The 23898-nt window shown below is 34.0% G+C and overlaps 1 protein-coding gene across 1 annotated transcript in view; it reads left to right on the top strand.

The window, feature by feature from the left end:
- RNF180 (ring finger protein 180) overlaps positions 1 to 23898 on the top strand; it is a 75143-nt gene that overhangs the window by 32793 nt on the left and 18452 nt on the right. The window contains exon 4 of the mRNA XM_012721725.1: positions 20435 to 20660. Coding sequence (XP_012577179.1) covers positions 20435 to 20660 — 226 coding nt within the window. The remainder of the gene's footprint in view (positions 1 to 20434; positions 20661 to 23898) is intronic.

Below are 23898 nucleotides of genomic sequence, written 5' to 3'. Positions count from 1 at the left end.
TGGACATGACTTTACTATTTTTGTGCTGTCTTCATTTATATATTTCCCCCATTGGAAATTATCACACCTCTCTGTCATAATTTTTAGGAGGAAATGCGTGGCGGTTTTGTTCTCCCTAAAATTTCCCCTGTGATGGGTTGTCATTGCCAGCAGCAGCCCACGTGTGGCAAACTTAAAGTTCCTCATTTGTGTTTCCTTGTGTCCCCAAGAGCACTGTCGTGTCTTTTCAGTAAAAAGCTTGAAAATTATTTGTTCCTCTCTGAGTAGACATGAAAATGATGCTCAGAAATCTTAATAAAGTATGCCTTATGTAGTTTCCTGAGATAAGTTGCTCTTCTAGAAAATCACTATTTGGCTAAAGTGGGGATGGAGGAGAGACAGAGCAAATCACATACCTTTGGAAACTGTGGTTAATACCACAGTTTTTATTTTATTTTTTTAATTGCAAATTTATATTTTTATTATATTTTATTTAAAATCAGCTTTATTTAAGCTGATTTTTAAATGGAAATAATTTTGGCATAGATTGGAAGTAGTGACCTACTTTTTAAGCTTTAAGACTTAAATTTCAGTTATTTGTAGACTTTCACTGTAGGAAACGATAGGCATTTTCTGTCTGTCTGAAACCCATGGCACAAGGAAATCTTACCCACCATGACTATATGATGATAAGAGTCTCCTCCTCTCTCCCCTCTCCTTCTTAATGCAGCCACAAAAATAACTTCTTTGGTGCTTTTTTTAAAAGTATATTTCACAGAAAAGCAAGAAAAAATGTCATTAGAATAAATAGGTAAATCACTTTGTCTATATTCACTTTGTCTATATTTATCACATTTTAGTAGGTAGCACTGCTATTGATAATTAGCTATGTCTATCTGAGAAGTTAAATAGTGAGCTCTAGTAGTGCCCAGTTTTAGACCATCAAAGCAGTGTAAATGTAATACTTCCTCTTCAATTTGACAAATCTGGCAAGGAAAGGGGAACTTGAGTGAATGTACTATTCATTTCCCTGTACACTCATCTAACCAGTAAATAAGTGACTTCAAAATATTCTTACTTTATGTATATGTATATGATGTCATTTAATTCTGACAACAAATCTATGAGGTAAGTCATATCATTCTCATGTGCAAATACGTAACCTGAAACTCAGGTTAAATAATTTATCTAAGATCACAAAATACATTTACTGAGAAAATTGAGCATTGGTCTTTCTGAGACATACATTTTAAGGACTTAAAAAGTTACTTATCCTAACCATAATTAAATGTTTAGCTCTTTAATTTGCTTCTCCCAACTATATTTTGAACTACCAAAGGCTATAGTCTTTGCTCATACTAAAAATTACCAAATGATAATATCAGATAATATTGATTAAAAATAAGAAATAGTGTAAGGACAAAATAACTGACATATTTTATTCATACTGTGACATTGACATATTAGCTAGTACTCCTATAAACATTTTGAATAGACTTCTTCTAATATAATTCATGGTCTTTGATCCCCAGTATAGTTAAAAGGTACAGAATAAGACTGGACAGTAATATACTTTATTTGAAGGAGCTAAATATTTTATTTGCTTAACCTTCTACACCTATGTATTAATCTGAAATAAAGTATTAACAGATGAATTATAGATACAAAATTTAAACAAAAACTACTATTGAGTATGAACTAGATTCAGTTGCTCATGAAAAAAAATCATTTTGTGTAATGTGTTTGAATACATGTTACTGGTGTTTGCCACCATTTTTCCTACGTTGAATTCTCCTTTTGATGTTGAACATTAGATAAAATATATGCTTTTGATATTAACTGCAACTCCTACGTATCATTTTCAATTTATATTTTGTTTGTGACTAAAGTATAAAAATGAATTAATCCATTGTACTAATTACTACTGCTACTCTTTAATTTGATACACATTTAAGTGATTACTGTGTGCAAGGCTTTGTGCTAAGAAACATAACAATAATAAAAAATAGCATATATGATCCTTGCTATTGTGAGAATTAAAATGTTGTGGAGACATACATACAAATCAATGTAAATATTACATTATGATAAAATCAGGGAAGATGAGATTCAACATGCTATGACAATAATATAATGCTGAGATAAGAATTACACTTAACAAATGTATATTTAGCGAGTGTGAGCCAGGATTTTCCCCTGCTTTTAAAAATTACCCAGTGGGAATAATTCGTAAAGAATTTTTGGAATATTAAAAGGTACTTTCTGTAACTCTATAAAAAAAAGTATAGTGGAGATTTAGTAACTTATGAAATTAGGGGCATTGAAGTCTGAGATTTGATTATATCTCCCACTGATTAAAGTATTTAAAACATACTGTGCACTGGAACAGTTGACACTGTGTACTGGAATATTTGTAACGGAGCTGCCTGTGCATTATAGGATGTTGCAGCATCCCTGGCCTCCGCATGCCAGCACAGTACTTGCACGGGAACTTAGTGGCACGTCTACATCCCAGTACTCTAGTCATGGCACTAGAAATGTTTTCAGACACTTCCCAAGCTCTTACTGGAACAAAAATCACTCTTGTTACCACTTGTCTATAGTTGCCATTTTTTATTATGAAGGATAAAACATAGAGGTTTAGAAAATGTTTACAGTGGGAAGATATACTATGATTTTACTGATATTGTTATAAGACATGCATAAACACATCAAAAACAAAACTCAAATAGCAAAAACCATTAAAACTGGTTATCTTGGCTATCATGAAAAGTGCGATTTTATTTCCTTTGTATGTTTCCTGTATTTATTGCCTTTTTAATTAGAACAATGCATTTTCATATAGCCATTTAACTGGAAGCAATATCTTAATCAGCTCAGACTGCTATAACAAAAATGCCACATACAAGTACATTAAACAGATATTTATTTCTTATATTTCTGGAGACTAGAAAGTTCAAAATCAAGGAAACTGGTAGATTTATTGTGTGGTAAGAAACTACCTTGTGTCTTGTAACCTTGTTGTAAGAGGCAAGAGGGTCCCTCTCTGGTCTCCTTTATAGAGGCACTAATCCCAGTCATGCATGCAGATTCTACTCTTACATCTCGAACACCTCACAAAGAACACACCTCTGAATGCTATCACATTAGGAGTTTTCAAGTCATGAATGTGGGGCAAGGGAGTACATTTAGTTCATACTGTTCAATAATGTATTCAGATAAGGCAATATTTTAAATTTTGTTTTAGAATAGTCTACATAGCATGTTTGAAAGGCTGAAGTAAATGTATATATGCACTAAATTTTTAATTGATGTTCATGATATTGGGATAAAGCATACGCCTAGTAGTTTGTTGTATAATTATTAGTGTAAAAAATACTAAACTTGAAGCACTATTTTGGAGAATTGGATTGTTCTACTTTCTGCCTATTATAGTTACTTATCAAAAAAGCTTGCTTATTCCCAGAATGGAGGTTAAAAACTAGGACAGCACACACTGGATACAACAGAGTGAATAAATGTGACTTCCCTTAGTGACTTCCCCAACTAGCCTAAAGAGAGTTACTGTGTCTCAAGATTTTTTCTTATCTTCTTAGAGCTTTATTTAAAAAAAAAAGGTATTAATTGGCAATTTGTTCTCCTGAGGGTATTCTTCTGTTGTATTTTTGGTTTTTTGCACTGTGACACAAATGAGGATTTCACACATATACTCACATCATCTCTAGGTTTATACATAGTTCTAACTCCCCAACTATATATAGCCCTTCTTCCTCCCCCCACCCCCAGTCAAGAAAGAAAATTAGAATGCAAATAGTTTTTAGATATAGGGATAATATAATAACTTCAATATAAGTAATTTAAAAACTAACTTATTTGCAACCATTGGCATTTTATTAATATTCGTGTATTCCGTTCAACAAATGTTGAGTGGCTACTGCATGGCAAAGAATATATTAGGCACAAACTTAAAGCCTAGTGGGAGAGGAATACATTAAGCAAACCCTTATCACAAGTATGTCACGCTGAACCTAATAAATTCTCTGAAGAAGCACATCTTGTTATGAGAGCATAGGGGACCTATTTCAGGTTAAAGTCAGTGAATATGTTCCTGAAAAGTATTTTTTTTTCTCACCAAAATCTAATAAATGAATAGCAGTTAACTATGTAAAGGTAGGAGAAATCAACATTCCAACTAAACCAACCATATGTACCAAGATTTTTATGACAAAGGAGGAAGTACATTTAAGAAGAAAAGAAGAAAATTCAGAGGGCAATGGTGTAGATGGTAGAGATGTGAAGTTAGTAAGATTGGAGTGGGGTAGGAAGGACCATAGTGTATTGGTTCTTCAGTGTGAGAGCAATAGGAAGGAACTGTAGGTTTTTAAACCATGGAGTAGCATGATGAGAGGGCAGTTTGAAAAATTATGTTGGCAATCTTTACAAAAGTTGACAGATGTAAAAGAATGCAAAAATTTGAGTACTAGAATGAACAGAATTTACTGACAAATTGGAAAGAATTATCAAGCTCTATTTCTATTTCTATTTCTATTTCTGGCTTGAGACACCAGATCAATTCAGTAAGTTAAAGAAAATTAGAAGTGTCTCAGTTATGGAGAGAAGATTGTGAGTTCAGTTTGGTACATAATGAATTGAAATGTCTTTAGGACTGCACAATGGAAATACTAAATAGATACTTCAACATATAGTTTTAGAGCTCCTTAAGAGACAAAGGCTAAAGCTCCAATATTTGTATTCAGACATTATTAAAAACTATTGGTTTATTGCCTAGGGAAATTGTACAGATTGAGAAGAAAAAAAAAAGGTAGGTTAGAGCTAAACGTTAAAGAATTCTAATTTCATGCAAGTAAAGATACTCACTTGATAAATAAGCAATATAAAAGAAGATTATATCATGGGCCCTCCCTGGTGGCGCAGCGGGTTAAAGCACTGCACTAAGAAACTAAAGCCACTTCCGCATGAGTTCGATCCCTGCCTGCCCCAGAGGCGACCACATGGCAATGCAGACCTCTCCTGACCCGCCGGCTGCTCCCCTCAGCAGTGTACTTCGTCGATCTGCCTGTTCTGCTCCCCGCTCTGTCTCTGGTGAATCCCCTCACCCTCCGCATCTCTGGCCTGTACCCCAGTTCTGTACGAATAAATAAATCTTTAAAAAAAAAAAAAGCGATACCTTTAAAAAAAAAAAAAAGAACATTATATCATAAAACCAAGAGAAGTGACCTGTATTTCAAGACAACATTGTCAAATGCATCCATGGAGTCCAAGCAAAATGAAAACTGAAAAATATCTACTGGGTCTTGCAACAGCTGGAAATGGATTGAAGAAAGTTTGCAGAACTGAAAATTTAGTAAGCAAGCAGAAACAAACTGTTTTGATAAGTCTGACTGAGGCAAGAAGGGGAGAGAGAGAGGACAGTCGGAACCATGAAGAACTAAGGGAATTATTATTGTTATTATTTTAATGTGAAACATAAGAGAAAGAGAAGTTATATTCAGGAATATGAAAGTGGTGGCAAATGGAAAATGGTTTTGAAGAGTAGAATAGTTTAATTAGAGACATGTATAAAGTTTTATCTGAAAGATTTTTAGAGTAGACTTGATTTTAGTGCTGTACTAGATGGTTTCTAAAATTCTTTATAGCCCTACTCCATGCTTGAAAGGATTCAAGGAAGTCTTTACTTTAATCTTTCTAAGGTAAACTAAGAATTTTAAAGATTAAATGCTCTGTATGTTTTCTAGTTTACGAATTCTTCATTAATCTGATTTTTTCATACATTCTTTATATGGGTTCATTTTTTTTAATTTGGCCTTTGTTTTTATTATAATTTTCACTTATATCCTGTTCTTATCTGATTGATTATAAAACTCTTAAACTCTTATTAAACACACTTAATTTAAGGTTTATTTTATATTTCTCAGTTACATGTCGGTATTCAAAAGTGAATTTTCACTCATAAAGCTACTTAATACGTCTTAGTTGGCAGTTTGTTTTCTTGAATATTGTGTAAGTTTCGACTGTGAGTTATCTTTTAGTGGGTATGTTCCCTAAGACTCTCAAACTAAACTGTTTCTACCTAAACTGTGGTAGAAACCCCTAGGACCAGTTTTGCATTTGACTTTGCTATGGTAATATGACTTTGAATAATGCAAAATTTATATTAATGTTATTTTTCACTATGGTTTCTCAGCACCTTGGGAAGTGCTCATTCAGACTTCATGCCCACTGTTAGAGTGGATTTGGATTGCTGGTTTCCTTCTACTGACTCTTTGTCCAGAGTACCTTGCCTCTATATCATGCTCCTTACAACAAATCTTCCTAGCCAATGCTATATAAAGCATCTAGAGCTTTGACTCCCACCTATTTCTTCAATATTTATATTAGCTTTCCAAACATTTTATCAAGCACTTTTAACTTGTATGCATATCTCATTTTATTGCACTTTGCTTTATTACACTTTAAAAGGACTTCCAGTTGTTTAATAAATCTTAAAAAAAAAAATTAATTGCTTGGGCTATCCCAGGTCTTCTGGAGTTCTAGATGGTGTCAGTACCGCATGTACTATTTCCTCGAAGAAAACTGTTGGAATTTTGATAGGGATTGCAGTGAATCTGTAGATTGCATTGGGTAAGATGGCCTTTTTAACAGTGTTAATTATTCCAGGTCATGAGTATAGAATATTTTTCCATGTCCTTATTTCTTCTTTCATTTCTTTTAACAGTGTCTTACAATTTTTGTTGTACAGATATTTCCCCTCCTTTGTTAGTTCAATTTCTAGGTACTTAGTTTTTTCTGACACAATTGTAATGTGTTTGGTTTCTTGATTTCTTTCTGTTTTAGTTTTTTTTTTTTTGTACACAGAAATGCAACTGACTTTTAAATGTTGAGGTTATAGTCTGTTGATTGTTTCTAATATTATTTTTAGTGAATTATTTAGGGTTTTCTATGTATATTATGTTGTCTGCAAATAGTGATATTTTTTCTTCTTCTTTTCTAATTTGGATTTTTTTATTCTTTCTTCTTCTTTAATTGCTCTAGCTAGGGCTTCCAGTACCATTTTTTAATAATAGTAATGACAGTGAGTATCCATGCCTTGTACCCAATCATAGAAGAAAAATTCAGTGGTTACAATATATTTTTTATGACTAATATGGAAGCTAGCATATGTTAGAAATCCAAAGCTGTAAAATTTGGAATGTGTACTTATGCAAAACTCAAGTCATATTTGAAGCTAGAAATATAGATTTTTATGACACAACAATGACATTTATGAAAAATACAGTTTCTTAAGAATCAGGAATGAAAAGAAATCTGGAGCATATATGTCTGTGTATTTACAGTAACTTCCATCTGCTGTTTCTTAATCACTGCTATTTTCTGATAACCTTAATATCTAAATTTTTCACGACGTAACATGTATTTTGTATAGATATATGAAAAATGCAGTAGAATAAGATTTAGAGATAGGTAGGCTTATTCAAGTTATTTGAAGCAGTTAAATGATATAATGAAAAAGCCCAAGAGGGAAGACATTTTTTTTCTGGGAAAGACAGTCCATAAGTTAAATTTTCAGGAAATGTTATCTTTATTATTTTTTATTAAAGTTATTCAAACATAAAATTGATTGAGCACATGCTGAATATTTAATGAGTAAGTAGTTGACTCTTGATTCTGGTTTTTTGGTCTCTTTCTAGTTGAGGCTTGTAACTGAATCTTAATCAGTACAGGACCTTCTCCCCTCCTTTCTCCTGACGTCTGTGTGCTAAGCTTCCAGGGCCTTCCAAGTATCAGCATGTTGGCAGATACGATAGATACTTGGTCTAGTTGATACCTCCTGATCTGTCTTACATGGTTACTTTCTTATTTGTAGTCACTGAAAGATCTTGACTATCCAGTGCCAAATCAGTGTAGTCCTCTGCTTCTCTCTCACCATGCCAAGCATGAGAGAATTCTGAGATGTTGCTTTCTCCTTTGACTATATTCTGGAAACTGAAGGTTGTAAGTTTCTCTGTTGTCAAAACCCCTAACCTGACAAGATTTTTCTGTGTTGTCCATTATTCTCAGCAGTTTTAAGCTGAGGTAAATATGCTGTACTCTCTTAGAAGTCCACTACAGCCTTGCCCCAAACCCACAGAATCTTCATCTACTATGTGTTGAGCATAAGGACAAAGGGCTAAGAACAGGAAAAAGGTCTTCCAAATCTATCATGTATGTATATTTTGAAAATCTACAGCCCCAAAATTAATCATTTGGTTTCCAAATCATCTGCATACTGCTGTATCATTTATTCCTCGAGGCAGTAAAACATGTGCTTCTGTTTGAATAGTGATGAAGAGTCATGGTAATCAGAATATGGAACAAAACACACAATGCTTAATATATATTTTTCTGTTACAAAGAAACAAAGGAAAAAGGCTGGGAAAAAAATGCCCAAGAAGTTTAGTAAAGAAGAAAGATGACTACAAGACTTCTTTATCTCTAAAGTAATAGGTGACATGCTGTGGCTTAGGAGTATCTAGATTTAGTGGCTCTGAAACTGTCAGGGGTAAGGACTCACACTGGAGGCAAAAAAAATGACTTTTGTTATAAAAGTGTTATCTTTCAGTGACAGCCCAATGGGATTTCTCACTTGTCTGGTAGTTAGAAACTTAAGATCTTTTAAAAAAAATCTTTAAAAGAGGGCCCTCCCTGGTAGTACAGCAGGTTATAGCACAGCACTAAGAAGCTAAAGCCACTTCAGCATGAGTTCAGTCCCCGCCCGGCAGGTGACCCACATGGTGCAGCAGACCTCTTCTGACCTGCCTGCTGCTCATCGATCTGCCTGTCCTGCTCCCCACTCTGTCTCTGAAGCCTCTCAACCACCCCTGCACCCCTGGGCCTGTACCCCAGTTCTATATGTATAAATAAATCTTTAAAAAAAAATCTTTAAATGAAATAGGGGAATACAATTAAATTTGTGAATTCAAGGCATATGATTTTTTAAGGCTTTTGGGGAAAGAAAATTAAAATGATTGATTATAAAGCCAATGTACTACTTTTCTCTACTACTTAGCACTCATATTCTTTAAAATATTCTTCTCTTTTTAAAGGATTATTTCATAGTCCTTACTTGTTTGACCTGTTCACCACAGCATCCCAAGTAAATATGTATTCTGGCTACATACTGAATTGTGTCCCCCCACAATTCAAATGTTGAAGCTATAATGTGACTATCCTAGGACATGGGGTTTTTAAGAGGTAATTAATTAACTGAAGTCTATGGGTAAAGTCCTAATCTGATAGGATTGTTGGCCTGACATGGCAGAGACCACTCTGTAGGTACAGAGGAAAGGTCATGTGAGCACACAGTCAGAAGGTAACTGTCTGTGAGTCAGGAGAGGGCTGTTAACAGAATCTAAACATTCTTGTATCCTGTTCCTGGCACCCCCAAGATCTATGAGAAATAATTTTTTTGTCAACCCTTCTGTAGTGTTCTGTTATTATAGCCCTCCCCAGCACCTATATTAGTGCTTCAGTGAGTCATAAATATTTGTTGATTGTGTTGGAAATTAGCAGTATTACATTACATTGAGAAAGTGGTGAAATTCTCAAACTAGCAGAATAACTTTCTGACCATTCAGTCTCTGTTACACCTCCATAGTTCTGCTACTGCCCAACCAAAACAACCATACACAGTATACAAGTACCTATAAAGATGTCTACATTCTAATGGAATAGCATTTTCAGCAACAAGTTTACCCATTCCTAGTCAGTAGCAACTAATCCATCTTACCTCTCCATGGAACATTCCTGTTCCTTATTGTTGAAGCTGACATTCAGTTAGAGAAATAGGTCCCCCGTCTATTATTTTTCTGTCTTGTCCCCTTGCCTGAAATCTCCTTTCTACCCTTCTTCTCTCTTTAATTCCAACTTCTGTTCTTCCCTCCAGGCCCATTAATTGAGATTTTAAAAAAACATTAAATAATCAAGAATACCAAAATAAAAGTTTATGCCATAGTGGTCTTATAAATGTAATAGAGAGGGGCATATTCAGGCAGTCAATAGAGATATTGTGAGACTTATAAAAGGGATAGTGGGCGTATAACGGAGGTGGTAAACATTTTGCAAAATGTAGAATAGTAAAGAGTGATCAGGTCTCAAAGATGAAATAAAATGAAACCCTAAGAAATGAGATTGGGGAGACTGCAGATATGGAGAAGGAAGATAAGCAAAAAAAAAAAAAAAATCAAGAGATTAAAACTGAAATAGAGAAAGCAGATAGAGGATCATCCTATTTATACAAAATATATGCTATCAAGGCTTTTAAAAAGAGAGATCAGTGTCTACTAACTTACAAAAATATTCATGATATGCTGGTAAGTGAAAAGAAAAAGTGGGGGCAGGGCACTTATTTATACCTTTGCTTTTATATTTTGTGTAAATCAAGAGAAGATATGGACAGATTCCCTTGTGTTGCCTCTGGGTCTGTTAAATGGAAGATCCAGAGTGGGGTAGAAATGGTTTATTGTGATTTTAACTGTAAATAACAGAAACGTGACTGATAAGAACTTAAGTTGGTAATACTTTTTCATTTTAAAAGTCTAGAGATCTGTTTTTGCAATCAAGAACGCAGGCTCTGGCTCTGTCTCCACTTTCTGTTCTCAAGCATGTTGCCTCATGTAGCAAAATGACAAAGATCAACATATTATCACCTTCAAGGAAGGAAAAGGGATGTTAGCTATTTCTTCTCTTCCATTAGGAAATCTCAAACTTCCTAGACACTTTCAGCATATACTTCATATCTCATTGGCTAACGCTGAGGAAACTCGGCATATCAGAAAGCCTCAGTTAACAACTATTTAGGCTTTCTGAGTTTACAACAGAGGACGCTTGTTCTAAAAGAGGAATTTCTTATAAAAGTGTCTGTTATCCAACCCATAGTGTCTACCACAATTTGCTGTACTTTTATAAGTTACTAAATTGTATTGTTTCACTTGTTACCATTTGTTACTCTATATTTAGGAAATAAAGCTCCATATTCAAACTTGCCACCACCCAACCAGCTGGGCTCTTAGCAGAAAATGTCATATTTCTGCCCTTCAATGTATCATGTGAAGAAACAAAGAGGAAAAAAAAAAAGGTGGTGCATTTTTAACACAGTGACCTCATCTAGTTAGTAATCATGGTTTGATCAAACCGATTCGCCTGATTTGTAAGTCCTTTATCTGAAGTTGGATGCAGTTTTCTCTGGAGTGAACATGAAAATGTCCTCCCCTCTGAGAGACACAAGCAGAAATGTAATCCTATTCAGAAAGAGCTGTCAGGCAGCAGTGTAGAGCATGATCTGAAGATATCTCTAAAGATGAGCCTCAACCTCAGGCAAGAGATAATGAAGAATGAATGAAGACAATAATGATGGGAAGAAAAAAGGAATGTAAAATATAGCAAGACTAAGCAAGTAGTCTATATAAACTTCATGATAGTGAGATGAAGAAAGTGAAGATAAAGAAAAAAATTTAAACAGTTGTTAAACATCTTTCTTGAACAAATAATGATTCACTTGTGATAACAGTCATTAAGAAAGGTGACTTTTTGGATAATATGGAGATTTAATGTGAAAGTTAACTTACTTCTGAATATGGCATGCTTTTCTATGCTTAGATTAAATATCTACAGAGAGTATCTATAAACTAGTAGATATCCATGGATTAATGGATTCACTTAGTGTTTAGGAGAGTGATCTGGATTAAAAAAAAAAGATAGAGATTACTGTGTAATTTGCATGACAAGTAACGGCAAAAACATTGGAACTAAAGATAAAATTACTCAAGGAGTACATTTACTGTTAGAAAATATGGAATGATAAAATGACAGCATTTTAAATAGGTAGTTAAAGGAAGAAAAATCAGAAAAATGAAACTGGTTTAGAATTAAGAAAGAAACTCCATTCAAATAGCATTCTTGAAAAGGACAATTTTAAGAGAAGAATCTTGCCAACAATGTTAAATACCATAGAAGTGTCAAATCCAATGATAACTAAAAATAGTCTAATGGATGTGGCACCTGGGTCATGGATGACTTTGGCTACAGCAGTTTTATTTTAATTGTGAATAGTGGGAAAGAACAGACAGAAAAAAATCTTTTCTTTCTAGGATCTTGATTCTGAAAGGAAGGAGAGACATGATTATAATCAGATGTAATTGTATCAGATAAGAAGTTGTTTTCCATTGGCTTTCAATAGTAGAGATCTGTACATATGTATCTCCTTCACAGAGAACATGTTGAGAGAGAGGGTAATGTTAATATTGTTAGGAAAAATAAAGACATGTTCTTACATAGGATAAATTAGGAAGACCTATATTTAAATATTACTAGTGATTATCTGATTAATGTGTGAACTGTTTTCTGGGTTCTTCTACTTTCAGTGTCTCATAAACATAGCCTGATTTTTTAGTAACAATCTTTTACTGGATAGACTTCGTATGTTACATTCACCTTCCTCCCATGGCTGTCATTAGTATTACTTTTTTATCATTGGCTTTTAATAACAACAATAATGTGTTTTGTTGTAGGTCTTTTTGCACTTAGAAATTTGGGTATTCTATTAGCTTCCCTAATAGGTCTTTCCTAAGGTGTGGGAAGTTCTCAGCTATTTTTTCCTTAAAGTTCTGAGTTTTCTTTCTCTTCTCTTTCGGGGATACTCAATAACCTTGTTGTGGAGGTCTGACAATCTCATAGTGTTTCTTCATTCTCCTAATTCTTCTTGCTCTTTCCTCTCCCAACTGAGTTACTGCTAGAATTTTATCTTCAATTTCACTGAGTCTCCCCTCTAAAAACCTGGGCCTACTTATACTTTCCATAGAATTTTTCAGTTAATTCATTGAGGTTGTTATTTGCAGTATTTCTATTAGGAATGTTTTTATATAACTTGAGGCTCTTTGAACAACTACTTCTGCGGTTCTGTTTGCTTTCTCATTCATTACTGTTTCATTATTTGTTCAATTTATATGCTAAATCTCATTTTTCTACTTAATAATAATAATTTCAAATTTACTGTCCATTAGACTTCCCATTTTTGTGTCACTAAGAGTACATTTTGAAGATTTATGTTTCTCATTCTGCCACAGGTCATTTGCTGTTTTACCAGTAGGTGGTGCTGTGATTCTAGCGTTGGAGATCTGTTTTGTTTTTAGGACCACAAGTGGGGGGGGCGGGGGTTGTCATTCATCTATTATCTTGGCAAAAGGGGTGGGGGGGGTGAAGGGGGAAGGTAGGGACAGCCTGACCCTAAATCCCATGCCATATTCTATCCTCTTCAGAGTGATTCTGTTCTCAATTTGAGCACAGAATCTGTGCTGTTCCAGTCCCAGCCAAGATTAATCTGCAGCTAGTGACAACTAGCTCCAAGTATTGACTTCCCAGGTGTACAAGGAGTAAGGGGTGGACCTGCAAGCCTTTTATGTCCAGTGCTCCTGAAATTGCTGAGTTTTAGTGTCAGTGGACAATGTGGCTTTCCACTCCTCTGAAATGGAGCGCATGTGGTCCTAGAGATGTGTTACCTCAAAGCTTTGAAATTCCCTCAGTAGTTCCATATCGCAGCTAGACAACTTGCTAGGCAGAGATACTGGGTATATTTTAAAGTCGGCATATGCTAAAGCTTGTGTAGTGGGCATAAACTTCCCTGCACTTGCCACAAGAGACCATGAAAATTCACAGAAATTTGAAAGTCCAATTACTGCTTCCAGCTTTGGGAGGGGGTGTTCTTCTCACCACCTCTGTGCAGATTCGAAGAACTATGTAATTAAAGTATTGGAATTGCCCCTGAGTTTCATGCTACAGCAGATGAAGTACCTAGGTAGAATTGTAGGGAGCTTTTCTGGCTGGCGAAGACTGAAACTTGGTACTGTAGAAACAAACTTCCTTGCTCTGGAGCTGGGAGAAGAACCTCAGTCCAGCATACTATTCCATGAGAATTCACAGGGATTCATTATCTGAATATGGCCTTCAGCTTGGGGGTGGAGTCCTCGCATCTCTGCAGTAGTTTTAGAGGCAGGTAGCCTAACTAATCCAAACCCTTCACCCAGTTCCTTACTCTGGCCCTATGAGAGGGAGCAGCTCCAGCAGTAACTATGTATTCTGCCACTGCTGTGTTTGTTATTTCACCCATCCTCTCCAGACACTGCTAAAGGGTTTTGGGTCACTCAACTTTAAAAATGCAAGTGCATGAGGAATCACACATACCTTGGTGATAAGCTGAAGTTGATGCAAGGTGTATGGATATTTAGTTGTTCTCTGGATATCCTTAAGGATATATTTTCCTGACAAGGTTTACTCCAGCCTGTTTTCTGGGCATGTCCTTTCATTTATATTAGTTAGAAATGGCAGAAAGGTATATAACTGAAACTCCTTTTACACAGTTCTTTCTTATTCTTTATTTCCCACAAGAATATTTTTTGGAATTAATCATTTTGATTATCTATTACATTTTAGGAACCTAATCATTATGCAAATCAGGAAGTAGGTGTAGTTGACTTTTATAGTACATTCTAGAAATCCCATGCAAATTTAATTTTATATACTTATAAATTATTGGGTTGTGATATCCCCACTAAAAAATTATCAAACTACTGAGTACATGGAGGTAAAGGCTGTACCAAAGAGTTGACCTCATATTGTCTCTGCTCTAAATATACTTTTCTTTAATAATGGAAGCTCAGAATGTTTTGGTTGTGGAGAACAGGAATTTATGTAGTGAAACTAAAGAAAATAAAGAACAAATCTAGATTAGAGGTATTCTTGCCCTCAAAACTGTTGAAAAAAAATTAAATTGTGTGTATGAATGTGTGTGGCCCTATAAAAAGAGCTTAATAACATTGCTATCCTGATACAATGATTTTAGGTCACCAAGCCTTTTCACATTTTACATATGATATTATGACAGCAATGAATATATAAAGAAGTAGACTAAGAGAAAATCTATTATTTATATACAGGAAAGATGAGGCTCAAAAAGATCATGTGATTTGCCCACTGTTTTCTAATCCCAGTGATAGATTTGTATTTGGGCTGTAGAGAATGGTAAGGATATCTGCTTTCACTTAGATAAGGTCTTCTGAGAGAACTCTGAAGTAATAATTTCAGGTGAGATCTAAAGGAATGAGAAAAGTGACAGCTGTTTATAAAGATAAGGGAAAGCATGTGAGGCAAAGGAAATAGCAAGCATAAAGCTATGTGGAAGAGTTAAAAAGAGAAAAGGCAAGTATGCTGAATATAACTTATTGAAGCAAACTACAATTAATCTGCATTTGGAAGCAAATGTTTTTTGTATGCCACATTGCAAAAACATAGTGTTCAAATCCTATTTTTCTTGATTCTTTGCTTGTATTTCCATCGGATTGTTGATGACCACATGAACAACCTGAGGTAGATGAAATAGCAATGTATGATTTTTTTTAAAACAGGGAATCTAAACAAAAAATTGGGTGTAACAGTATGTTACAAAGTTATCATGTTTATATCTATCTATCTACCTATCTATCTGTCTATAATATATATATATGATACACTTAGCCAAAAATACTTTTCTCTTTTACATTTGCAAAATAATTCCCCACTCCATAAAACAGTAAGTCATAAGTTCTATCCTAGACTCAAATGCAAAAATTTAGTAATAATTTTATACAAGTCTGGACCTGATCCTTCTTTCAATTCTGTGATTGCTAGAATTTCTGGATTCTGTTGTTCGCCTTCCACTGATGTTTATGCACCAAAAAATAGCTACTTTGAAAAAATATTATGCTGATTATGATAAAGGGAATGCAAAGTCAATAGAAAATCAGGAATTTTAGGAAAGTATATGTTCTAATTTTAAAAAATTAGAAGTACTATAGAAGCTATAAAAAGTAACATGAATTTAAATATAATTTTTGAGTAAAAAGAAAAACAGAGTAACAAGTATTGCAGTAAAAACATTTTGGAAAACAAAGATCATGTCACTTATTTGTAGGAGGACACTTATATGATTACATAGAAAGGAAAAAAAGAAGAATTTCCCCCAAATTAATATAATGCATCAAACCAGATCCAGAAGCTCAAAGAAGTTCAGATTCTTGTCTAGTTCTACTCAATTTTATGTACTTCTAACTACATCAAAATTCTCCACTAAACTAAAATTTTAGGAATTTTTTATCCCATATCACTGTGCCTTTCTCTCTCAAATTAGAGCTTCTGAAACAAAGGTTAGGTAATAAGCCAAAAACCTGAAACTAAGTTTTGCTCAAAGAGATGACTCTTAATAGACTTTCATCTTTCAAAGTCTTTGTGACTGGATTTTTTAAATATATGAGACTGCAAATTTGTTGCTTTTTTTCTATTCCTTATCTCTTTCTGGTAATCCATTAATAAAAGCGTAAAGTATTAGATTGAACTGTATAATATCATTACTGTGGGACTAAAATGTCAGATATCAGCAATGTCATATGATTTAAACTAATAGAAAATCCTATTACCAGCCACTTTCCCTAGAGCAATATGCTAATAAGCTCATAGTCTGCCCTCCACATTATCATAAATGACAGTTTTACCAAATGTTTAGTCACTGCATAATCTGATTCTTCATCTTTCAGTTTCTGATTACCAGTTAGTTTTCTTAATCTCTGCAAAACAAGTGCCTCATATTTTAGGTTTTGTTTGGGCAGCATAATATTCTGAGTCAACAGTTTATCTATTAATTAGGAACACTAGCTCCTATCACTGATAAGCATCAAATCAGAGTGATTCTATGTAATCGTACTCATGCAAATTTCTACTCAGCATACAATTCTTTCCTCAGTAATAATGCAGGGATCCATGTTTATAGTTTTATCCTCTTCCATCATGTCTCTCTTGCATCTGTATGAATGGCAAAAGCATGGAGGATCATCAGTAAGAGGTTTGTCATGGACTAAATCTTGAATCACCCTATTTTGCATAGAATTCGATTGGATCAATTAGTCACTTCTTGCCAGAGCTAATTGACAAGAAGTCTGGATATGTGGTTCGACTGTGGAACAGTAAGAATAAGAAGTGGGTTTAGTAGCAATTGTAAGTGAGCAAATAACTTTCAAAGGGCTTTAATAATATTTTGATTTAAAAAACCAAGAAGTAGAAATAACAGGTACTTTTTTTTTTTTAAAGATTTATTTATTTGTGCATACAGAACTGGGGTACAGGCCAGAGGCCCAGGGGCGGCGATAGGCTTCACCAGAGACAGAGTGGGGAGCAGAACAGGCAGATCAACGAAGTACACTGCTGAGGGGAGCAGTGGGCTGGTCAGGAGAGGTCTGCCACGCCATGTGGTCACCTCCGGGGCAGGCGGGAATCGAACTCATGCGCAAGTGGCTTTAGCTTCTCAGTGCAGTGCTTTAACCCGCTGTGCCACCAGGGAGGGCCAATAACAGGTACTTTTATCTGAATACTACTAAATATTAGCCTGACTCTTGATGATAGAAAACATTCTTTCTGTCCTTAAGTAAGCTATGATCATTGCAGTTCAAACTAAATACTAATCACCAATTGTAAAAGGTAACTATAGTATAAGATACTCTAAGCTAGTCTTGGTGACCCAGAGACAGGAAATTTGTGGTGTGTTACAGAAATAACTACAGGGAAATTTATATTCAAGCTTTTATATTGCATGGCTCCAGAGTTCAGTTGAGGCCCCACTAATTCTATTTTTCCTTTGGTTTGCTTCTTGGTAGCTAACAAATACTAACTTACATTTTAAACCTTAGGGCCTTATTTCAGATTTTTAGTAAAGAAAGCACATAAGCCTGAGAAATTAGATGTATTAGAAACAGATTCAGAGACATAACTCTAATCTGTAATTGGATTTATACCTAGCAAAGTGATTGATATAAACTACAGTTAAGATATATTAATTTTCAGTATATCTATAATTGCCTATTAATGAGATGTTTTGATAAGCTGAATTTGTATTAAGTGACTCAGCATGAAACACCAGCTTTAAAATAATTACAAGGTAAAAAATATAACTAAAACCGTGTTGAAGATCATATACTCTCTCTTTGGTGCTTCAGAGGACACTTCATGGTCTTTCAGTAGATCTCCTTTTTTATTTTAGTTGTATTTATCATCTAATAGAACTATAAATATAATGTTGATAGATCTATTGATGCTTTGATCTATGTAGGAATGTTACCTGAGTTCAGATTGTATAGCCACCATTTATATTTATGTAAATTTGATTAATTTAATCTATGAGTTTTAATTATACCTTTTATCTGTACTTCAGTCATTTAGAAATAATAATAAATATACTGAATCCATGGGTATATTAGATAGGGATGTGTGTCTGTGTTTTAATTGTGTTAGACCCAAGACTTTTTTTTTTTTCCAGTAACTATTCTTTATTCCATGTACTTTTCCTCCCCAACCATTAATCTCAGAGGCTCTCACTATATGTATTGATGTCCACTGGTTTTCTTTAAAATTTCATGTTATCTGACTGCCTGCCATGTAAATGTCCAGTATTTGTCTTTATCATCCTGACTTGTTTTGTAACACATAATTTTCTCAAATTCCCAGTATTTCATCCTTTCTCATTTAATATAAGAAGTCATTAAGTTGGTGGCAAGAAAGAAGTCATGGTTACTCAGGAATGCTGCAGAAGACTAGGGAAGATAATTCAAGAAAACATCCTAGAATGGTTGATGGTGACTAAGAGAGCATTTTCAGCAAGTATTTAGAACAAGTTAAGTTAGACTGAGTAGAAATGTAGACAGGCAATGAAGAAAAAGAAATCACATGTAACAGGATCAAGTCTCTTGTGAAATTTTACTGTTTAAGCGAATAAAATAATGTAGCATGAGCTGGCGAGGTTTTTTATTTTTTAACATGTTTATTTTGATATGAGAAGTGTGAGAGCAAATATTAGTAAGAGTGGGCTAGTTGAGAAAAGGTAGTGAAGTTGTAAGTGGGAGATAAAATGTTGGCTTAATATATAAAAACTACAAGATAATTTTTGAAAATGTTTAATAAATGAATAGATAAACCAAGATTATATATTTCAAAACTTATGTAAAGATTTCTAACTCTTCCTAAATTTATCTGTAAGCTCACTGAGTTCCAATAAAATTCCAACTTCTAAAAAAAAAAAAAAATTTGAAAAGGTTATTCCAAGTTTAATATGCTTATAAAATAGGCCAAGAATAGCCAAGATACTCTTGAAGAATCACAGTAAGATGAAAGGACTTGATTTATCAGATATTGAGGCTTATTATAAAACTATATTAAGAGGCGTGATAATGGCATAGGAATAGACAGTAAGCAAATGGAACTAAATGGAAACCTTAAAAACCAATCCATGCATATGTGGTATCTTAGTAAGTAACAAAATGACTTTTCAGAGAGGAAAGTTCTTGCAATAAATGAACTGTACTAATTAATAACTACACAAATATAAAAATTTAACTACTAAGTATATCATATATTTAAAATCTATTATGACTTATTATGAAATGCTAAATAATGCTATCTTGATGACCATGGGAAAGGATAACAGTTCTAAAATGAGATAAAAATTATAAAATAAGATTTTAATTGTAAAGGATACCATGAAAAGAATGGAGAGGCATATCAAAGGGAAAAAATATTTGCAATATATCTAACCTGTAACAATAATTAAGTAAAACTGCCTACAAATCTGTAAGTCAGACAACTCAATTAAAAATAAGTATGTTAAATACTCAAATAAAAGAGAATTTACCAACAAATGGCAGAAGAGCTGTCAGAAGCAAAGTCATATAGGTAAATATGTTTATCCAATAGGAAGGTTTTTCTATATTCTTAACTTCTATATGCCTCATTTCACTGTAACTTAAAAATTGCCTAAGTCAAAGGTCCAGTCAACTAATTAATCATTGATGTCCTTTGTTTTTCTCAAACATCAGTGTGAGGAAAAGAGAAAAGAGTGCACTGTGAAGATTCCCATTGTGAGTCAGTGAACTGAGTCTTCACTTAGTTTAAGGAAAGAGAGTATTCCCTTGTAATGTAGGAGGATGAAATATGATGTATCTTGCCCTCCTTTTCCTCATGTCATTGTCCATATAGGGTTCTATAACCTTGTTACATCAACTTATAATATGCTGTGTTGGCAATGGGATAGATGTGCAATTTGTAATCCTGGGGTACACTTACCAATATATCTAACACTTATCTTGTTAAATATAGGTATACTTAGTGTATTTAGGTATATTTAGCATTAAATAAAAACACTAAAAAGAATAAATTTAGACTTCTGGGTATTTCATATGTTTTCAGTTTCTTATGTTGTAAAGTAGAATTCCTATATTATGTTTCTCATGAATATTTTCATTCATTTTAATAAAATTGTCAGTCTCTCATTCTTAAGGAATCCAGTCTCATTGATTAAGAAAAAATGGTTCTCGCTTATGTTTTACAGACTTTGAATACTGACATGAGTACAGATGATGACAATGAATATGCAGAGGAAAAGGAAAGCTATATCTGTGCAGTCTGCCTGGATGTTTATTTCAACCCCTACATGTGTTACCCTTGCCACCATATCTTCTGTGAGCCCTGCTTACGGACTCTAGCCAAAGACAATCCTGCAAACACTCCGTGCCCACTGTGTCGGACAATTATTTCTAGAGTCTTTTTCCAAACAGGTAACTGTTCTCTTTCATTAATATGACAGCCTGATTATTTTGAATACTTCATTATAGTTCTAAAGGTACTTTTAAAATTTAATGAGAAAGTTTTGAAAATCTGTCATAGCATAATTTCTTGCTCACCAGTTTGTCTTTTTTAATTGTATAATCATATATAGAGATAATTGACATAAAACATTATATCCTAATGAGACACCTCTTCAGACAAAGAACACTCACTACCAAGACAACCATAGTCTTCAACCACATACCATGAGACAGCTCCCCCCCCCCCGCCATGTTTTCCTTCCACCCTTTCCTCCCATCTTGTAGCTTCAGTTCTACACTTAGATTTCCTATTTTGGTTTGATTTTGTCTGATGCTTTGTTTTGTTTCTCTACATGAGTGAAATCATGTGATGTTTATCATTCTCCTCCTTATTTATTTCCTTCCACATAATCACTTTCAGTTCCATCCATGTTATTACAAATGGTAGAAGAGCATTTTTTTTTTAATCAGTGAGTAGAATTCCATTGTGTGTGTGTGGTTGTGTGTGTGTGTATCTCCTATCTTCTTAATCCACTCATATGTCTTTGGGCATCAGTTATTTCCTGACATGGCAATAATAAATAGTGCTTAAATGAACATATAACCATTCCAGTTAGTGTTTCTGTATTCTTTGAGTTGATACTTCAGAATGGGATTGCTAGGTTATGTGGTAAATATATTTTTAATATTTTGAGAAATGTCCATACTGTTTCTATAGGAAGTAGACCATCTACATTCCTATACAGTGGGCGATGGTTCATTTTTCTCTAAATGCTTGGCAACATGTTGCTTCTGATCTTTTTGATATACAGCTTTCTCAGAAGGATGTCGTGGTATCTCATTTCCCTGATAAGTGATGATGAATATTTTTTCATGTGCCTTTTGGTCATTTGAATGTCCTTTTTGGAGAAGTGTTTATTTAGGTCATTTGCACATTTTTTTTAAACTGAATTCTGTCAGTTCTTTGTAGTAGATCTTGGGTATTTGCCCAGGATCTTCCCCCATTCAGTAGGGTATCTTTTCATTTTAATCAGAGGTGGGTTTTTGGTTTTCGTTTTGCTTTTGCTTTTTCTTTCTTTCTTTCTTTTTTTTTCATCCAGAGCTTTTTGGTTTGATGAAGTCCCATTTGTTTTTGCTTTTGTTTCTCTTGCTGAGTTGAATCCCAAAAGACATCACTGAAACCAGTGACATGTCATACCTGTGAGAACTGCCTGCATCAAAAAGACTAAAAACAAGTGTTGGTGAGGTTGTTGAGAAAAAGGAACCCTTAACACACTATTGGTGGGAATGTAGACTGACCCATTCCCTGTCAAAGATGGAATGGAAGTTTCTCAAAATATTAAAAATAAATCTACCATATAGTCTGGCAATAGTACTCCTCGAGATCTACCCAAAGCTACAAAAAACACTATTCTAAAGGACATATGCATTTTTATTGCAGCACTATGTACCATTAAGTGAATTAAGATGTGGTATATATACACCATGGACTGCTGTTGAACTTCCTTCTAACAAATACCCATTGATGCAATCTAGTCTTTTTTCCTTATGTCCTTTTGAATACTTTAATCTCCTACAACTAAATAATGCTCGTGAATAGCATGCACAATACCTGTTGAAACCGTGGGAGTTAAACTATATATAATTTATCTTGGAGTAGAAACCTTTTGAAATTTTGATGATAACATGTTTCTAATTTCCTGTGTTGGATCTTTTTTTGTAAGTTGTATTTAAAAAAAAATATATATATATATATATACATATATAATAACAGTACTTAGAAGAGAATTATGAGGGAGGAATTGCTTTCATAATAATGAGAAGTAATTTTCAATAGGTAAACAAGGCTTATCATAAGGTGAATCTCCTAAAGAGAATAAATATCAAGAAACAACAAGTGTTGGAAAGAATGCAAGAAGGGAAAACTTAACACACTGTTGACAGGAATATAAAATTAGTACAAAAAGTAGTACGGGGATTTCCTCAAAATACTAAAAACAGAAATTTTGTATGATCCAGTTATCCCATTTCTGAGTATTCACCCCAAAATACAGAAACACTAACAAAGGATATTAGAAGTTGAAGTGTATAGTTAGTTACTAGTTCAACTGAATGTGGATGCTTGGAAGTATGAAGAGCATATTCTAATAACATACCAGTTGGACTGTATTAAAAAGTAGTTGCACCACAGATCAAAGTATGCATCATGTATACATGGCTTTTACTTTTTAGTCTAAAAACTTTGAAACCTATAGAAATATAAAGGGATTTTGAAAAACAAGTTTTGAAATAAAATTTGTCTCATAACATTATTATTGACATGTAGAACAAAATGTTATACATGAAGTTCCCATCTTATGTTACACATTTTAAGAAAGTAATTTCTCTCACTCAAATTTTTTAGGTATTATATTTCCAAACCTTTTCCTGTTTTGGTGCACTGTATAGGTTAAAAGTGTAATATAGGGGCTCTCCCTGGTGGTGCAATGGGTTAAAGTACTGCATTATGAAGCTCTCCTAAGCCACTGCAACACAGGTTCAATCCCTACCAGGGAGTTGACCCACATGGCACAGCAGATCTCTCCTGACCTGCCAGCTGCTCCCCTCAGCAGTGTACTTCATCAATTATTCTGTTCTGCTCCCCACTCTGTCTCTGGTTATCCTCTTACCCATCACACCTCTGCCGTGTACCTCAGTTCTGTATGCATAAGTAAATAAATCTTTTTTTTAAAAAAAGTAACATATTCTTTGAAGAAAAGGAAAAACACCGGATGGTTTTACTCATAGCAGGAGTATAATGGACCAGGAGATAAAATAATAATGAATAGCTATATACCAGAGACATTTTATGGGGGTGGAGTGGAGAATGGGGTAAAAAACAGTTGGGGAAGGGAAATGCACTGGACTATGGTGATGGCACACGGGTGATTTGGTGATGGCAAGTCCATGGGGATTACATCTGAGACAGAAAAATGCACAAAATGATGTAAAAATAAACTATTATATTATTTTTTAAAAAGTAATATATATTCAAAAAAAGTAATATATATTCTTTGACTCTAGCAAGAGAAAAAGCATAGATAAATATCATTATTGCTTTTACTTCTCTCATCTACCCTAAATTTGGTTTGTGACCTGTTATTAAAAACTGCAGTTATTGAATGACTCTTAGAATATCCTTTTGATTTGTTACACTAGAATTCAGAGG

This window comes from Condylura cristata, unplaced genomic scaffold, assembly GCF_000260355.1.
Source record: "Condylura cristata isolate star-nosed mole 26May11 unplaced genomic scaffold, ConCri1.0 scaffold00007, whole genome shotgun sequence".
Taxonomy (NCBI): Eukaryota; Metazoa; Chordata; class Mammalia; order Eulipotyphla; family Talpidae; genus Condylura; species Condylura cristata.
The sequence above is the reverse complement of the archived record's forward strand: the minus strand, read 5'-3'. Positions and strand labels throughout refer to the sequence as shown.